Source organism: Eleutherodactylus coqui, chromosome 12, assembly GCF_035609145.1.
Source record: "Eleutherodactylus coqui strain aEleCoq1 chromosome 12, aEleCoq1.hap1, whole genome shotgun sequence".
NCBI classification, from domain to species: domain Eukaryota; kingdom Metazoa; phylum Chordata; class Amphibia; order Anura; family Eleutherodactylidae; genus Eleutherodactylus; species Eleutherodactylus coqui.
The window spans coordinates 4272642-4287565 of NC_089848.1; the positions used below are offsets into that span (position 1 = coordinate 4272642).

At 45.2% G+C, this 14924-nt stretch overlaps 1 protein-coding gene across 2 annotated transcripts in view; it reads right to left on the bottom strand.

Moving 5' to 3' along the window:
• Positions 1-5990, bottom strand: part of RAMP3 (receptor activity modifying protein 3) — a 123367-nt gene extending 117377 nt beyond the window's left edge. For both annotated transcript variants that reach the window (XM_066584623.1, XM_066584622.1), the window contains exon 1: positions 5271-5990. In XM_066584623.1, coding sequence (XP_066440720.1) covers positions 5271-5322 — 52 coding nt within the window. In that variant the 5' untranslated portion in view covers positions 5323-5990. The remainder of the gene's footprint in view (positions 1-5270) is intronic.
• Between the last annotated feature and the right edge of the window lie 8934 nt (positions 5991-14924).

Sequence of the window (14924 nt, forward strand, 5' to 3'; positions counted from 1 at the left end):
CACAAACATTAGATTTGTGCACCCGTTCACGAGCTTCTACGCCCCAGATGATAGTGTATATCGGCCGGCCGTGAAAACTCCGCCCAATATATGCTCGTGGGAAAGAGCCCTAATTATGTGACTTCTGAAGTTAATTTGTTGCACCAGACCTTGGGGGTTTTATAGCGAAGGGGGTGAATATATACGGTATACACCCACAACCTTTCAGTTTATTCATTTTAAACCAGGTATTTCTTTCAACCCACTGTAACAATTTGGGCTGTTTTGTCGGTCGATTACAAAAAGTCTACCTTATAATCCATTTTACTTCCAGGTTGTAAAGCAATAAAACAGGTAAAACTCCAAGAGGGGTGAATACTTTTACAAGACACTGTATAATGCTCCTTCAAAGCATCTGCTCATTACCATGGATACAAAAGGAGGCTTGTCAGTTGCCTCCGGCATATATCACTGTCATATACGCATGTGTGTGGAAATCTCTTTTAAGCCATTATTTTTTTTTTTTTCAAAGGAACACTTTTATTTGTTCTCCTGTTTTTCAGTTATTCTATTATATCACGACTCCCGAGCTGCAAATATCTATGATCAAGATAAAAGAAAAAACTCACTTTTGCGCTCCGTCAAACTTTTATGGGGATCTTACTTGTTAGGGGGTGCCTGGATTCCTGGCACCCCTTACATCCAAGAAAGCAGAAACTCCAAATAGAGAAGGCGTCTTCCTTATAGGTCAATTTATTTCATTTAAAACAAATAAATGTTGCTGCGACGCGTTTCGGCTTGTACCAAGCCTTTTTCAAGCATCAAAGCTGCAAATATCTGCTATTACCACGAGCGCTGCATTGTATTCTTGTCTCTTGCATCTTATAGCAGCGTTTAATCTGAACCTACTACAACAATAAAGTGCTGAGATATAAACACTCCTGTCCGTGGTGCGATCCAGAGGTTTCCGGTTCAGCCTAATCTTGACTGGCTGAAGCCCCTGCAAACTGCTTCCAATATCATAATATTTGTCCAATGTATTACATATCTAAAGTATAACATTGTATTTACTATATAATAGAAGTATTGCAATTGTTACTTTGTTTCCTATTTCCATCTGGCGGTTTTCTACCACCTGTTCACTGTAACCCATGAGAATAACACAAGTGTTCTGAGAACCTTCTCAAAGTGACAGTTATTCTGCATGTCCACAAGCCCGAACACGAGCGGATACTATGTGAAGCCGGGCCGATCGATTTCAGTTCTAGCTGTTGCAACATATTTAGCCGACTGAAAACATCCTAATATCGCTTTTCATTTCCTCCAACAAAGTCTGAAGAGGTTCCATTATCAGGATCTCACATCTCTTCATTAAATCGGCTCCTGAGACGTTTCTTTTTTCAGCAATTGCTTCATCCAAAAAATAATGAAAATCATCTGCACATTTGTAACTGCGATAAAGTGTTCCTATATTGGACCACACGAATCTGACTTTGATATTCACTTCCACGCTTGAATCAACATACGATGGGTTCACTTGGATACAGAAGAGAACCACACACAGTCAGACAGAAGCAGGAATGTCTTGTGAAGAATGCTAGAAATCAGATTATCTGCTCAGTCCTTCACTTTTCTGCCAGCAGTAAACAGAACTTTCCATCGAACTCTCCGCATTGTTATTTGTGTTGCCTCATTTCCATTATAGAACACCTACTTCCCCGTACAGTTAAACTGGAAGCTTAATATTAACACATTGTACGAAAAAATCCTCCATTGTAGCTACTACAATCAGCGCCGGCGTTAGGATAAATTGCGTCCCGTGCAGGATTATTTTGGCGCTTCTTCCCTCGCGCGCCTGCGCAAGCACTACAGGAAATAACAATTAGTCCCAGGCAGTAAACGGCTTATGTATCAAACTACACTATTTAATTAGTACAGAAAGACACAGTAACAGCAAGGTGGGCGAGATCTTCATAACCTCATCCACCTGCTGCGCTACATCCATACATAAACTGTCTTGTGGGGCCGACTGTCTGCGCAGATTTCACACTTTGCAATCCAAGGGGTAAAATCTGTTGCAAATCCACAGCATTTCTCTACCAAATCAGTGGCGTATTTTCTGTAGGTTTTCTGCAGCGTGTGAACATTCCTTTAGAGGAAAACACAAGTGGAGACAAAATCTAATACTTTTACTAAAAGGGATAACTTAAAGGGATCCTGCCACACTCCTACAGACAGCTGTCAATCACTGATAGCTCCGCCCACTGGACCACTAAGCTCAGAATGAATAAATTACAAGTTTTACTGAATGTTGCCCATAAAACTTTCTATCCATCTGCTCGGCTCCTCCTGCTCCATAACATCATGTCGGCAGAATCAGCTGCATTTTCAATATGACAGGTTCCCTTTAATGCAAAACAGAATCCCACAATATCCCTGCCTGACATTATACAAGAAGGTAGGTTCCATTTAGCCTACAACTTAGTTTCCCGCAGCAACATCTTTTGTGTTACCATTTGTCAACCACGCCTATAAAAATAGAACACATTTACCAAGACCCCTACCGTACTAGAAATACGCAAATAAAAGTGTCCATACAAATTACTGCATCCCGTTAGGCATAAATTACAGCACAATACAGCGCGCAAAATACAGACATCATTAAATCTGCACATACTGCAAAAGTGCTCAGGGTCACCCAGAAGCAGTCACTGACCGCTCGTACAGGCACTCGGGCCAGTAGCCCAAACCCGCAACCATGTGCCTCACATCTTTACTCATCACAAGATCAATCCCCCTCTGCCCCACAGCAGCCCTCCCCTAACGATTAGTAGCTTTTATGCCTCCCTCAAGTGAAGAGATGAATATAAGTCAAGAATTGTTAAACTTGCATTCTAAAGTCCAGTTTGAAATTTCAGTCTGTTGGGATAAAATACACCAAATGTATTTGGTGTCCCTAAATAAATGTGTCTTTGGCTGTCTTAAACCTGCAGAATGAAGTCTACAACTAAACGCTCCTTTATTATGTTCTCGGTAGTCGTGGGCTTAACAAAGAGCCACCAAACACTTTGTACAAGTTGAGACTATCCTTATATCACTCATACTACAGATATTTGAAGTTAATGTGAAATCAAAGAGGTTTCTATTCTCTACATGGGATCCCAGGATTGCAGCCCTTCCAGCTTACTACTGGAACTCCAATGGGGTCTGGTGCATTGTCTCCCATCTTGGGGAAAATGAAAAAAAACATCAACCAAATATATTGGGGTAGGCAGATCCAAAGCATCTGCAATAGTGTTGTAGGCAGCAGGAAGCTGGGGCAGGTGTGCAGACTGCGCCCATCTAGGTTTTAGGGCTTTTACCTACTAGCATTTTTTTAACGCTGCGATATCGCTGCGTTTTTTTCAATGGGACTTTCTAATGTTAAGATCGCATCGCACAAAAATCGCAAGTTTGTGCTTTTACGATTTTTGTGCGATGCGATATTGCAGCGTTAAAAAAAAATGTTAGCGGGTAAAAGCCCTTATTCTGAAATGCTGCAGCATTGAGAACAAACATACTATGGAGAGGCAGTCGAATGGAACTCCAAGTCCTGGGGACGCCGCTGCGCCAACCTCTTCCCATCAGTGACAGCTCTTTCCCATCTTGTGTATAGGAATATAGCTGGCGCTCTATGAGATCGAGGCGGGCGAGGCTGGTGAGGTGCCAATTGTATCTTCAAAGTTGGTTTATTCTGAAACGTCGCAGCTTTTCAGAATGAAACATCCCTGGGCCAATCCGCCTGACCGCCCGGCTGCATGCCGCTTCATTTTGTCGGGATATTAAACCAATAAGAAGTTACCGATTTACCAAAGAGCTCATTTAGAAGTGACCAATATGGCCGCACATCCTGGCGGGACAAAAGAACTCTACCAATATCTCTGTACAGCTCTAATCACTAGAGCTTAGCTATGGATTCGACTCTTCATCGACTCTGCGACTGATTCTACACTTTGGATGAAAATCATCTTTAGGAAGTCGTCCCAGGAGCTTCATTTGGAGGAGAAATATCAGCTTTAGATCTTTTTAAAAAAGCATGGCCTTAAAGGAACATGGAAGTTATTTGATTATTAAGTAGCTCCCCATCAATTCTACAGCACAATCCGTGTCCATCATCTCTGCAATCAGCAAGAGGTAAAAACTCTGCAGTTGCATATTGCTTTCTCTAGCTGTGAATGCTGGTGCTCGGAGCAGTCAGCCCAGAGAGGATGCATGGAGGCGTCTAGTAGGGATTCATCGTAGCTCCCATTCAGTGGGCATTCTATCTTCACATGACATTAATATGCTTCATGCTCTCACTTTTAGATATAATTAGAATCAGAGCCGCTGCTAAAATGTAGCCCTGAAGCGGTGATAATGGACTGCTGGTCACCGGGTTAACGCAACCCAGGAGTGCAGATATGACATCAGGATCTAAATTATTCAGCTCCATTTTATTACTCCATTTCAGTGAATTTTCCCATCAGATGTGTTTTTCTTTCTTGATGGGAAATCGTCATTTAATTAGCAGGGGGATAAAGCAATGGGTCTAGTCCAGGAAGATGTTACAATCCGCTACTCTTCTGCTTCTAGTCCTATAGTGCACAGAACGCATTGTGTCTTAGATATTTTTTGGAAACAATACCCCTGTAGGTCCTACAATATGCCAGTGTTTGACTTAAGGGGTTCAGTGTTTAATAATAAGTGTTAAGAAAGTGGTTGGAAAGGTCACCAAACTGTGAGGTGACCTGCTGTATATCTGGAGTTCAGAATGAGTTCCACCTTAACATGAATAATGTCTACCATCATGCCTTACCAAGGAGCTCACCCTTTTCTTAGGTTTTCTTCTAACCACTTTGTACACATCCAGTAGTACAATAAGGAGAGGGGGGGGGGGGGGGGGCAATTAAAATAGTACTTATTACAGAATACAAGCTAATTCCAGCTAGTGAGGGAGGGGGTCTCTTTCCCAGGACCCTCAATGTTCCATCCTAAAGAAGATTTGCACATCTCCAGTCCTGAGAACCCATCAGTGATTTCTAGAGCTCATTAATGGATAACTAAAGGGGATGTTTCCAAGTTACAGAAGTCACAACTGAATGCCAAGAGCAGTCCGGGCACTTCCATTTGGACCCCCATCAGCTAGAGCAGGGACTGCCACTAATGGGGTCAGGCGGATCTTCCTGTGTCACCTCATCTTCCCAGCTCCTCTACATAGTCACTTCTGGAACTTCGCACAAGTTGGAGCACTACTGTAAGTGTTCAGTACTCACCGCAAACCACAGACACCAAAAGTTGTAGAAGAGACAGGACATGTCTATCCATCCCGACCCAGAGTGATGGGAGCCCGGCAGGAGGCACCAGGGAGCTCACAGCAGGAGGAAGAGCTGCATCTCTTCTGGTCCCATCTCCAGGCAGGTACAGGTGGATGCCGGAGCTCTGCAGTCTCAAGATAACCAAGCAAGGCACAGACGAGCACACCGTCCTCCCCAGAGCACACCGTCCTCTGCAGGGCACACCGCTGATCACACAGTCCTACGTAGGGCACACCGCTGATCACACAGTCCTACGCAGGGCACACCGCTGATCACACAGTCCTACGTAGGGCACACCGCTGATCACACAGTCCTACGCAGGGCACACCGCTGAGCACCCTGTCTTCTGCAGGACACAACTTCCTCCGCAGGGCACACCGCTGAGCACACCGTCCTCCAAAGGGCACAACGCCGAGCACACCGTACTCTGCAGGGTACACCGCTGAGCACACAGCCCTACGCAGGGCACACCACCGAGCACACCGTCGTCTGCAGGGCACACCACTGAGCACACCGTCCTCTGCAGGATGGAGAACAATGCCCAGGAGGGGGTCAGTGTGGCTCCAGCATGGTGTGTATTGCCTGCCTCCTGCCCTCACTCCGATGTTAGCAGCAGCGCAGATGGAGTAGAAGTTGCAGGAGTGTGTTTCTCCTCTGCCTGTTGTTACAATGAAGCTTCACAGTAAGAGCAGCCTTGTCTGCAGCCTCCTGACACTCCTCCTTCCCTCCTCCAGAGCAGCACCAGCAGGGTTAATAGCATCAAAGCTGTCCCAGAGCTTCTAACTATATGACATTAGTACATACATAGCCTGCTGGATCACTGATGACATACTGGAGTGATGGGAAGGATCAATCAGTCATTATTAGAAATATTATAATAAAATCACACATTACATCAGTCCCAGCTGTGAAGGGATGCCCACCCAAGTGCCAGACACGGGGGTCCCAGAACATGCCATCGGTTAAACCATTGTACTTCTCTCTACATACTGGACCTTCTAGAGACCTTCCAGTCCCGTACTAGCCAACACGGCCGTACGGCTTCTCCGACCACCTGATGCGCATTGTGCATTGGTAGTGCATCGAGCCTGAAGAAGGACCCTGATTAGGGGTGAAAGCTCGCTGTAACATCATGTCTTTTTGTTAGCCAGTAAAAGGTATCATATCTACAAGATGACTTGGTTTCTCTTACTGAGAACAATCACATTCTAAGACACTAGGCACTGCACGGGAGCAGCGCTAGCCAATCAGAGCAGCGTGTCGTGGCTTAGACTACCGATGCGTTACCAATGCACAGCGTGTATCATGTGGTCAGAGCAGCCGTGCAGCCATATCGGTTTGTCGAGGATTGGAGGGTCGATGAAAGTCAGCTGGCCCCTCCCACAAAATGTAACCTTTGTTCTTCTATATAAACACATATCAGTGATGGGAGTAAAAGATACATAAACATAAGCAGGCATTATATATGTGTCCGGACTGCAGCTACACTGTGCATAGAAGCACATAAAAAGTGCTACCATACTGTGGTATATAATGCTGCTTTGCCACGTACACATACATACACACATCACAGATACACACACATCCCATACACATATATATACCCCGCTTCTCTGCAAATTTGACCTACCCCAAAAATGAGCCCTAGCATGAGTTTCATGATTTTTGAGGGTGCAGCATTATTTTTCAAGATTTTTGAGAATGCTTGAACTATAAACCTTTCCCCCAGAATAAGCCCTAGTCACTGTTAATAAAAAAACAGGGGAAACAGGTATACACACACATTCCATATATATATATATATATATATATATATATATATATATCACATATACACACATATCCAATACACATATACACAAACATTACATGCACATATATACACACACACATCAAATATACAAGGGGCTGCTTTGTGTTCTTTTTTGTTTCTATGGTAACGAATGCTATATCACATGAAAGCCTTATGTGTCTAATATATGTGTTTGTAGCTTATGGCAACACTGATCTCGGCACGCGGGAAAACAAAGTGGCGGAGTCTAAGGCGGTATTTACAGAGGAGTGATAAAATTTTTGTTTCTGCAAGGAAAGTCCCCGAAGGATACTCATGGTGATATGTGGCAGACATTGGGGGATCAATGCCCTTCATATTCCACAGTTAAGACCTGGGTTGCCACTTCAGCGCCAATGATGGGGAACGTCCTGGGCGACCGAGAGAGGTGGTTGTTCTGGAGATCGCCGATGCTGCGCTCAACCTCATACTGGAGAATCGGCCGGCTGCAGGAATAGCCGACATCATGGGGATTTATGGTGAACGTGTTTGTGTCATTATCCATGGAGAAGCCATCTGCAAAGGGGGTCCTCAAATGTGTGACAACAGATCAGAAAAGCATCGAGTGACAACTTCCCGCTCCATTTGTCAGTGTTTCCGGACTGATAAGAACTTCCTGGATCGACTGGTTACTATGGAGGAGACCTGGATTTATTTGTATGACCCTGAAACCAAGGAGCAGTCAAAAGAGTGAAGGCACAGTGGTTCTCAGCCACTAAGGTGATGGTGTCTGTGTACAGATATATGCAGCCACCACTAGGGGGAGCACACTACATACAGATATATATAGCCACCACTAGGGGGAGCAGTCAGAGTGGAGGCCCAGTGGTTCTCAGCCACTAAGGTGATGGTGTCTGTGTTTTGGGATACGGAGGGCGTGCAGCTAGTAGACTACCTTCACAATGGTTCCACTATCAATGCAAGGTATTACATTAAACTTTTGGACCAATTGAAGGCAGCTCTGAAGGCCAAAAGGCGCGGTAAGCTGTCCAAAGGAATCTTGTTCCTGCAAGACAATGCCTCCGCTCACACTGCACAAGCGACCACGGCAAAACTGGTGGAGCTAGGCTTCCAGCTGGTTGACCACCCACCTTATTCACCAGATCTAGCTCCCTCCGACTATCATCTGTTTCCAAACCTGAAGAAACATCTCAAGGGGACCAAATGTCACTCCATTTCTGATGCCATGGCTGCTACGGATGACTGGTTTGAGGCACAACTGAAATCCTTCTTTTTGCAAGGCTTACAGAACTTGGAATCCCGATGTAAGAAGTGTGTTGGCATCAGTGGAGAGGATGTGGAAGAAATGGAAAGTGTCATCTTCCTATCTCGTTTCTTTCTGGGTAAAGCCAAAGCCTTATCAGCAGCCCCTCATACATATATACTCACATCACATATGGGTTTTTTTTTTTGCAACAACTTGGTGATCCTGGGAGCTGATTGCTCCGTATCTCCTGGGTCAGAACAGTATGAACACAAAGTAATTCCAGTGCCTTCAGGCACCAGTTGACCTCAGACAGCTTTATTCTTCAGGCACAAAAAGAGCAAGTTCACAGTTGAGAGCAAAATAGTTAAAAAATAAACACCTGGACCGTGGAGTCGCTAATTAACATACAGCATCCCGAGCTGTCACGGTCGGCCCATTGCCCAACACCCCGGAAAACAAAAGAGGTTGTTCATATCATAATGACAGCCCCTGCAGGGCTTTGGCATAATCTGCGTCTTCCCTGACTGGGAGCATTGTCAGAGTGCCTGACACCTAATGTAACGGGCTCTCAAAGGTGAATTCACAGTGAACCCAGTAGACAGCCCAGCGTTTCCTGACTTCTGTCTCACCAAGCTTTCCCTAGATGAGACACACACATACCAAGAGCAAAATTAAGGCTTGGACCACATGTGACTTTGGCCACGACGGGAGTCACATGGCTAAAGATCGCTCTGTGGCAATGCCACCTCGCACTGCCACTGGACTCAATCACATCACAGTACGAGTCGGAGGCGGTTGCGGCCGCAACATAGTGATTGCAAAAAATCCAGCTTAGATGGAACTTTTATGCATTTGCTGAAACCTACAGCACAATGTGCTGAAGTACTGCAGTGTATTGTATGAGTGACCAAACAATCACAAGTTCAAGTCTCCCAAGGGAACCAAGGAAAGAATAAATAAAAAGGTATTAATTATAAAAAAACGTAACAATAAAAGCAAATCCCTTTTCCCATTTTTAATGCAAAAAAAATAAAACGTACTACTTTATCCAGCAAGGTGAATGCTGGCAGAAAAAAATACATACACTTTTTCGGTTACACTATCTTCAGAAATTTTTTTCAATAAAAAGTCATATGTACTCCATTACGGTACCAAAAGAAACGAAAGGTCGTCCCACAAAAGAAAGGCCCTCACGTAGCCCCATTGATAGAAAAATAAAACACCCAGTTTCTCCGAAAATAAGACCTACCCCGAAAATAAGCCCTAGCCTGATTTTTCTGGATTGATGGGGAGGCTTGAAATATTAGGACTACCCTGAAAATAAGCCCTAGCAGCATTACATTAAAAAAATGTAAAAAAGGAATACTTTACCTAGCAGGCTGTACTAGGTCCCTCCAGCTGCTCTCCGGAGCTCCAATGCTCTTCTTGCACTCCTTGTCCGCCTACAGAAGAACACTTCCTGGTTACTGGATTCATAAATTCCACCTTCAGGAAGCGATGGCTGTGATTGGTTCACCGAGCGCTGCATTGCTTGACTGAGCAACGCTCAGAGCCATTGCTTTCTGGAGGTGGGATTTTTTTAAATTCCGTCACTTGGAAGTGATTGTCTATGGATGGGAGGAACCTGGTCCGAGCCTGCTAGGTAAATATAATAAGAAATCCCCCGAAAATAAGACCTAGCGCCTCTTTTGGGGCAAAAATTAATATAAGATAAGTAGTTATTTTCGGGGAAACACAGTATGTGAGTCAGAAGATTTCCGCCACTGAAAGCCTGCATAGGAGAGCATTACAATACGCACTCCTATGCAGACGGCCGCGGTTTGGCTGCGCGAAATGTCGCGCGGCTAACAAACCGCGGCATGTCCTATTTCTGTGCAGGGCTCGCAGAGCCTCGCACAGATACGTCACTCACCCGGCCGCCGGCTCCGGTCTGCGCATGCGCCGGCTGCCCGGCAGCCGGCACATAAAAGAGTCGGGGCCGCCAAGCGCGGGTGAGTACGTGCTCATCCCTGCAGGTGCTGGGGTCGGGTCCCGCGGCGAGAATTCTCGCCGCCGGATCCAACCCGCCCGTCTGCAGGCGGCCTATAGGTCATCTTAAAAAACCACAAGTTATCCTGCCAAATACAAGCCTCCATACAGCAATGTGATGGAGAGATAAAGGAGAAAAAACAAAAATGAAAAATGTCTGTGCCTCCAAGGGGTTAAACATTGCATAAGGAACAGTCACAGGGCGGTTCCAGACAGCCATAGGTGCAACTACGCTTGCTACAAGGTTTTTTTTGTAATGCTCAAACTCCACGCCAGAGTGCAGGAGTTTGAAAAATATGCTGGAAGATAGGTCCGAAAGCCTTCAATGACTGACCGACTCACTGACTGACTCACTGACTCGCCACTAACTCTCAAACTTCCCGGTGTTGTACAAACATGAAATTTGGCACAACCATTCTTTAGGTCCTAAATAGGAAAAGTAACTGATGGAGGCCAAAAAGCCAAAAATACATATATGCGTAAAAATGAACACGGTATATTGTATATTATCGCCCTATTGGTGCCTATGGGTGTGTAACAAACGCAATACATACTTAATTACTGTCATGTTCACCCTGAGCATAAGCTGCACCACGCCCAGAACGATCAGAAAGTTGCGTTCACACGAACCCACACCAACATCAAACATAAAGCGGAATGTGCATACAACCAACAACCGCAGGCAACAAAATACTGCCCAATGTACCATAGCACCGGACAGTTGTGCTCCTGGAAGCCCACAGAAGTGCAGGTCCCAGGAGCGCAGCGGGAAGATTACTATGCGTATTTACGGCACTTTTTATGCATGTTGCTAGGCGACATTGGAAGGAAGGTAAAAATAACCAGAAAATTGTAGGCTAACAGCGCAGATTAGCGGTGGGACCAGAGACCCATTCGAGCTCTTCTGTGGGTGATTAGAAAATCCTGAAAATGGCAACATTTGACATGGAGAAACTGACTGCCCTCTTGTATGGCCCCCAATGATGACTGCCCTCCTGTATGATCCCCAAGTGATGACTGCCCTCTTGTATGGCCCCCCAGTAATGACTGCCCTCCTGTATGACCCCCAAGTGATGTCTGCCCCCCTATATGACCCCCCCAGTGATGACTGCCCTCCTGTATGATCCCCAAGTGATGACTGCCCTCTTGTATGGCCCCCCAGTGATGACTGCCCTCCTGTATGGCCCCCCAGTAATGACTGCCCTCCTGTATGACCCCCAAGTGATGTCTGCCCCCCTATATGACCCCCCCAGTGATGACTGCCCTCCTGTATGACCCCCCAGTGAGTCCTGCGTGTGTGTCCCTTTTACTGCGTGAGTGACGTGGTTGAATGACTTGGGTAGAGAGGCAGAGTTTAGTGCGCAGGAGTTGAGAAAATGTAGTTGGAGGTGGTGGACGTTCCTGTGCTGAGCTAGGGGTAGAGTAACGGGTCTCCGGCCGCAACAAAAAGAAGGGAAACAACTGAAGGAGCCTGAGAACAAAATAGAAAATGTGAGTGTATGCTGTTAATGAGTCGGGAGTGCAGACCCCACGGACGGTCTGTCGGATAACTGAAGGCGTTGAGAGTCCTGAGCGTACAGTGTCTCCTAGTAAGCGTGTAATATTTAAAGTGTGGAAGAGAAGTGAAAATCTGTAAAGAAGATTGTTATTTTTGCACAATTTACTACTTGTTGAAGAATCAAAGTGGAAAGATAGTTTTTTTATCTGGAAAACTCATTATTGGACTGGGGACTCTTTATTTTGCACCTTGTCAATAGCGGCCTAGAAGAGGTGCTGGCGTCACGTTACAGTCAGATTATTTAATGCTACGTTTCTGGTCACTGCGAGCGACTGAGCTAGGCCAAGCTGGCGCCACTGGTGGGAGAGATTGCAGAGCCACCCGTGACATCCATCTTGTTTCCCTGTGGTCTCCAATGTCATGGTGGGCCTCCTGCTCAGGTCACCGCAGAATCCTAATCATCAGGAAAGAAATGCCAGGGACAGACTGGGGATGAGCTGGCAGCGGGCTGTGGATGTCAACCTTCACCATGCAGAAAAGAGATTTATGCAAGTATTGTTTCCCTATGTTTTCTATTTTTTGGGTGATTATTTTTGGACCTAAAGTATTGTATGGCGGCAGCGTTGAGGCTGTGTTCACAGTACTGCTCACAACAGTACCATCGATTTGGAGCTGTATATACCCTCTATATAGCTGTATGGCCAAGCGTATACCAGCATGCTCCATATCCATATCTACACCAAACAACATCGCAAGAATCCGCTCTTTTCTCACCGTGGACACGCTAAAAACGCTTATTATGGCCCTCGTCCACTCTCGGCTCGATTATTGCAATTGAAGTACATTAAAGATCATCTTAAAAAACCACAAGTCATCCCGCCAAATACAAGCCTCCACACAGAGAAAAAACGAAAATGAAAAATGTCTGTGCTCCCAAGGGGTAAAAATTGCATAAGGAACAGTCACATGGCGGTTCCAGATAGCCATAGGTGCAACTACGCTTGCCGCTACAAGGTTTTTTTTCTGTAACCTCGCCGTTCGCTCAAACTCCACGCCAGAGTGCAGGAGTTTGAAAACAAATGCTGCACCAGACTCTACCGCCATTTTCTCATCTAATACTATATAAACTAAATGAGCGTTCCTTTTAAAAAGAAGAAGTGAACGCAATCACCTTGAGTTTGGAGCTATGTAGTAATGCGATCATGTGATATATTCTGGCGGTCACATGACCACAGGCACGATGAAGTCAATCACGTCGACAATGTGATGACGTCGCTGACGTCCAAGCGAGAGCAGTGCGATGACGCGTGCGCAAAACCACTCCCACTGAGACCGGGAAGAGTGAGGGACGCCGCGATAACCAGAAGCAGGTAATATTATATATACTCACAATTTTTATGTGTGATCATGACTTGAGAAAGGTGCTTGTAGCACCGAAACGCGTTGCCTTGCCTTGCCAAGTGTTTTAAAACTTTTAATAAAGAAGAGGTTTATCTAAACCCAGCGGTTGACGCCTAACTAGGAACAGGAGGGGGTTCTGTGGACATCATACCCCCCTCCTCCAGAGTAAGTCACCATTACTTGAAAGCATTAACAATTGCATTACTCCATCTGAATGGTGGTCCCTATGAGCACAGGATTTTTATAACTTTCTTTGTACAGGGGTATCCTCCATCTGGTGGACCCCCCCTAATCGCTGCAGCTCTTCCCTGAATAAGTGGATGCCATCGGGCATAGGATCACACCGGGAATAATCTCCAGATGAGACAGCTGGTACTCTAGGGCACCAGCTGTCTATGCTGGCGCTTCCCTAACGTTATATACCTTATAAGAAAGCCAACTCTTATTGAGCGTAGCAAGAGTCCTAGGTAATTTGTCTAAATGCAAATTGATGGACACCTAGCTATTTAGAAGTGTTTTTGTAGCCTTTTACAGCTTCATAAATCTCTAGAACATGCCTTCTCAAAGCTGTTTGCATTGAGTTAAGGATCATTGTAACAACTCTTTCTTCAGAAGAATAGATTTTTCAGTAACCAGGCTTTTCTGCTTTTATTTAATGAGCAAAGCACCTGTGTAACTCACATTTATCAACTTAATTCAAGTAGCCTTTGCCAAATAGTTCATGGTACTGGTCGTCCCACTTCATCCAGGGTGTCAGGACTCCTCTTGACCACTGGGGCCCCAACACCCCTAGGTCTCCAATTGTCTGTATATTTTAACCAGCTAAAGTGATAAAGTGGTTTTGTCATTTTCCCATGCTGGCTTCGCACAATATTTAATAAAGGAACGATTTTGCACTGCATTATCTTCAATATTTCCTTCACATTCAGAGTGTTGCACCATCACCACCAGTTCTTTTAGTCTTGTCATCCAGAGAAGGAAAAACAACACACTGGTTTGGGGCGCAACCTGTTGGAAGTGAAAAAGAGGATCAAGATAAGAATAAACCTGACTCCTCTTATTTTGAACTAAAACCAGCATGAGATGCGTTTCAGGGCACAGAGACCTTCCTCAGTAATGCCGGACGGTGCACTAATCATTACAACAGTAACTCTAGAAGAAGAGGGAGAGAGCCGTGGGGAGAGGATATTCGTGTTTTTTCTATATTTTAGGGTTGTTGTTGTATTTGCTAGAGTACCCTCCAACATTACTTAGGAAGGGGCTGGGGCTCCGAAATGTGTCTTCTGCTATTCCCCTGTCTTGATCCTCTTTTTGTTTTCTAAAAGGTTACTCCACACTCCAGTACTCTGCTTCTATCACTTCATAACATGCCCACTGATTATAGCCTAGGGTGCATCTCTGGGCTGACAGCACACACACACACAAACACACACACACACACAAACACACAAACACACACACACACACGCACATACATACATATATATATATTCACCACCCTTCACGGGATCACTGTGTCCCTAACTGTTATTTTTAAGGGGTGCTCCCCCCTACTTCTTTCTCTGCACCTATTCTTATGTAGCGATGCGACTACCTTGTTATAGTAATCATTGCAGAAACCACTCTAACCCCAGACAACTCCCTGCT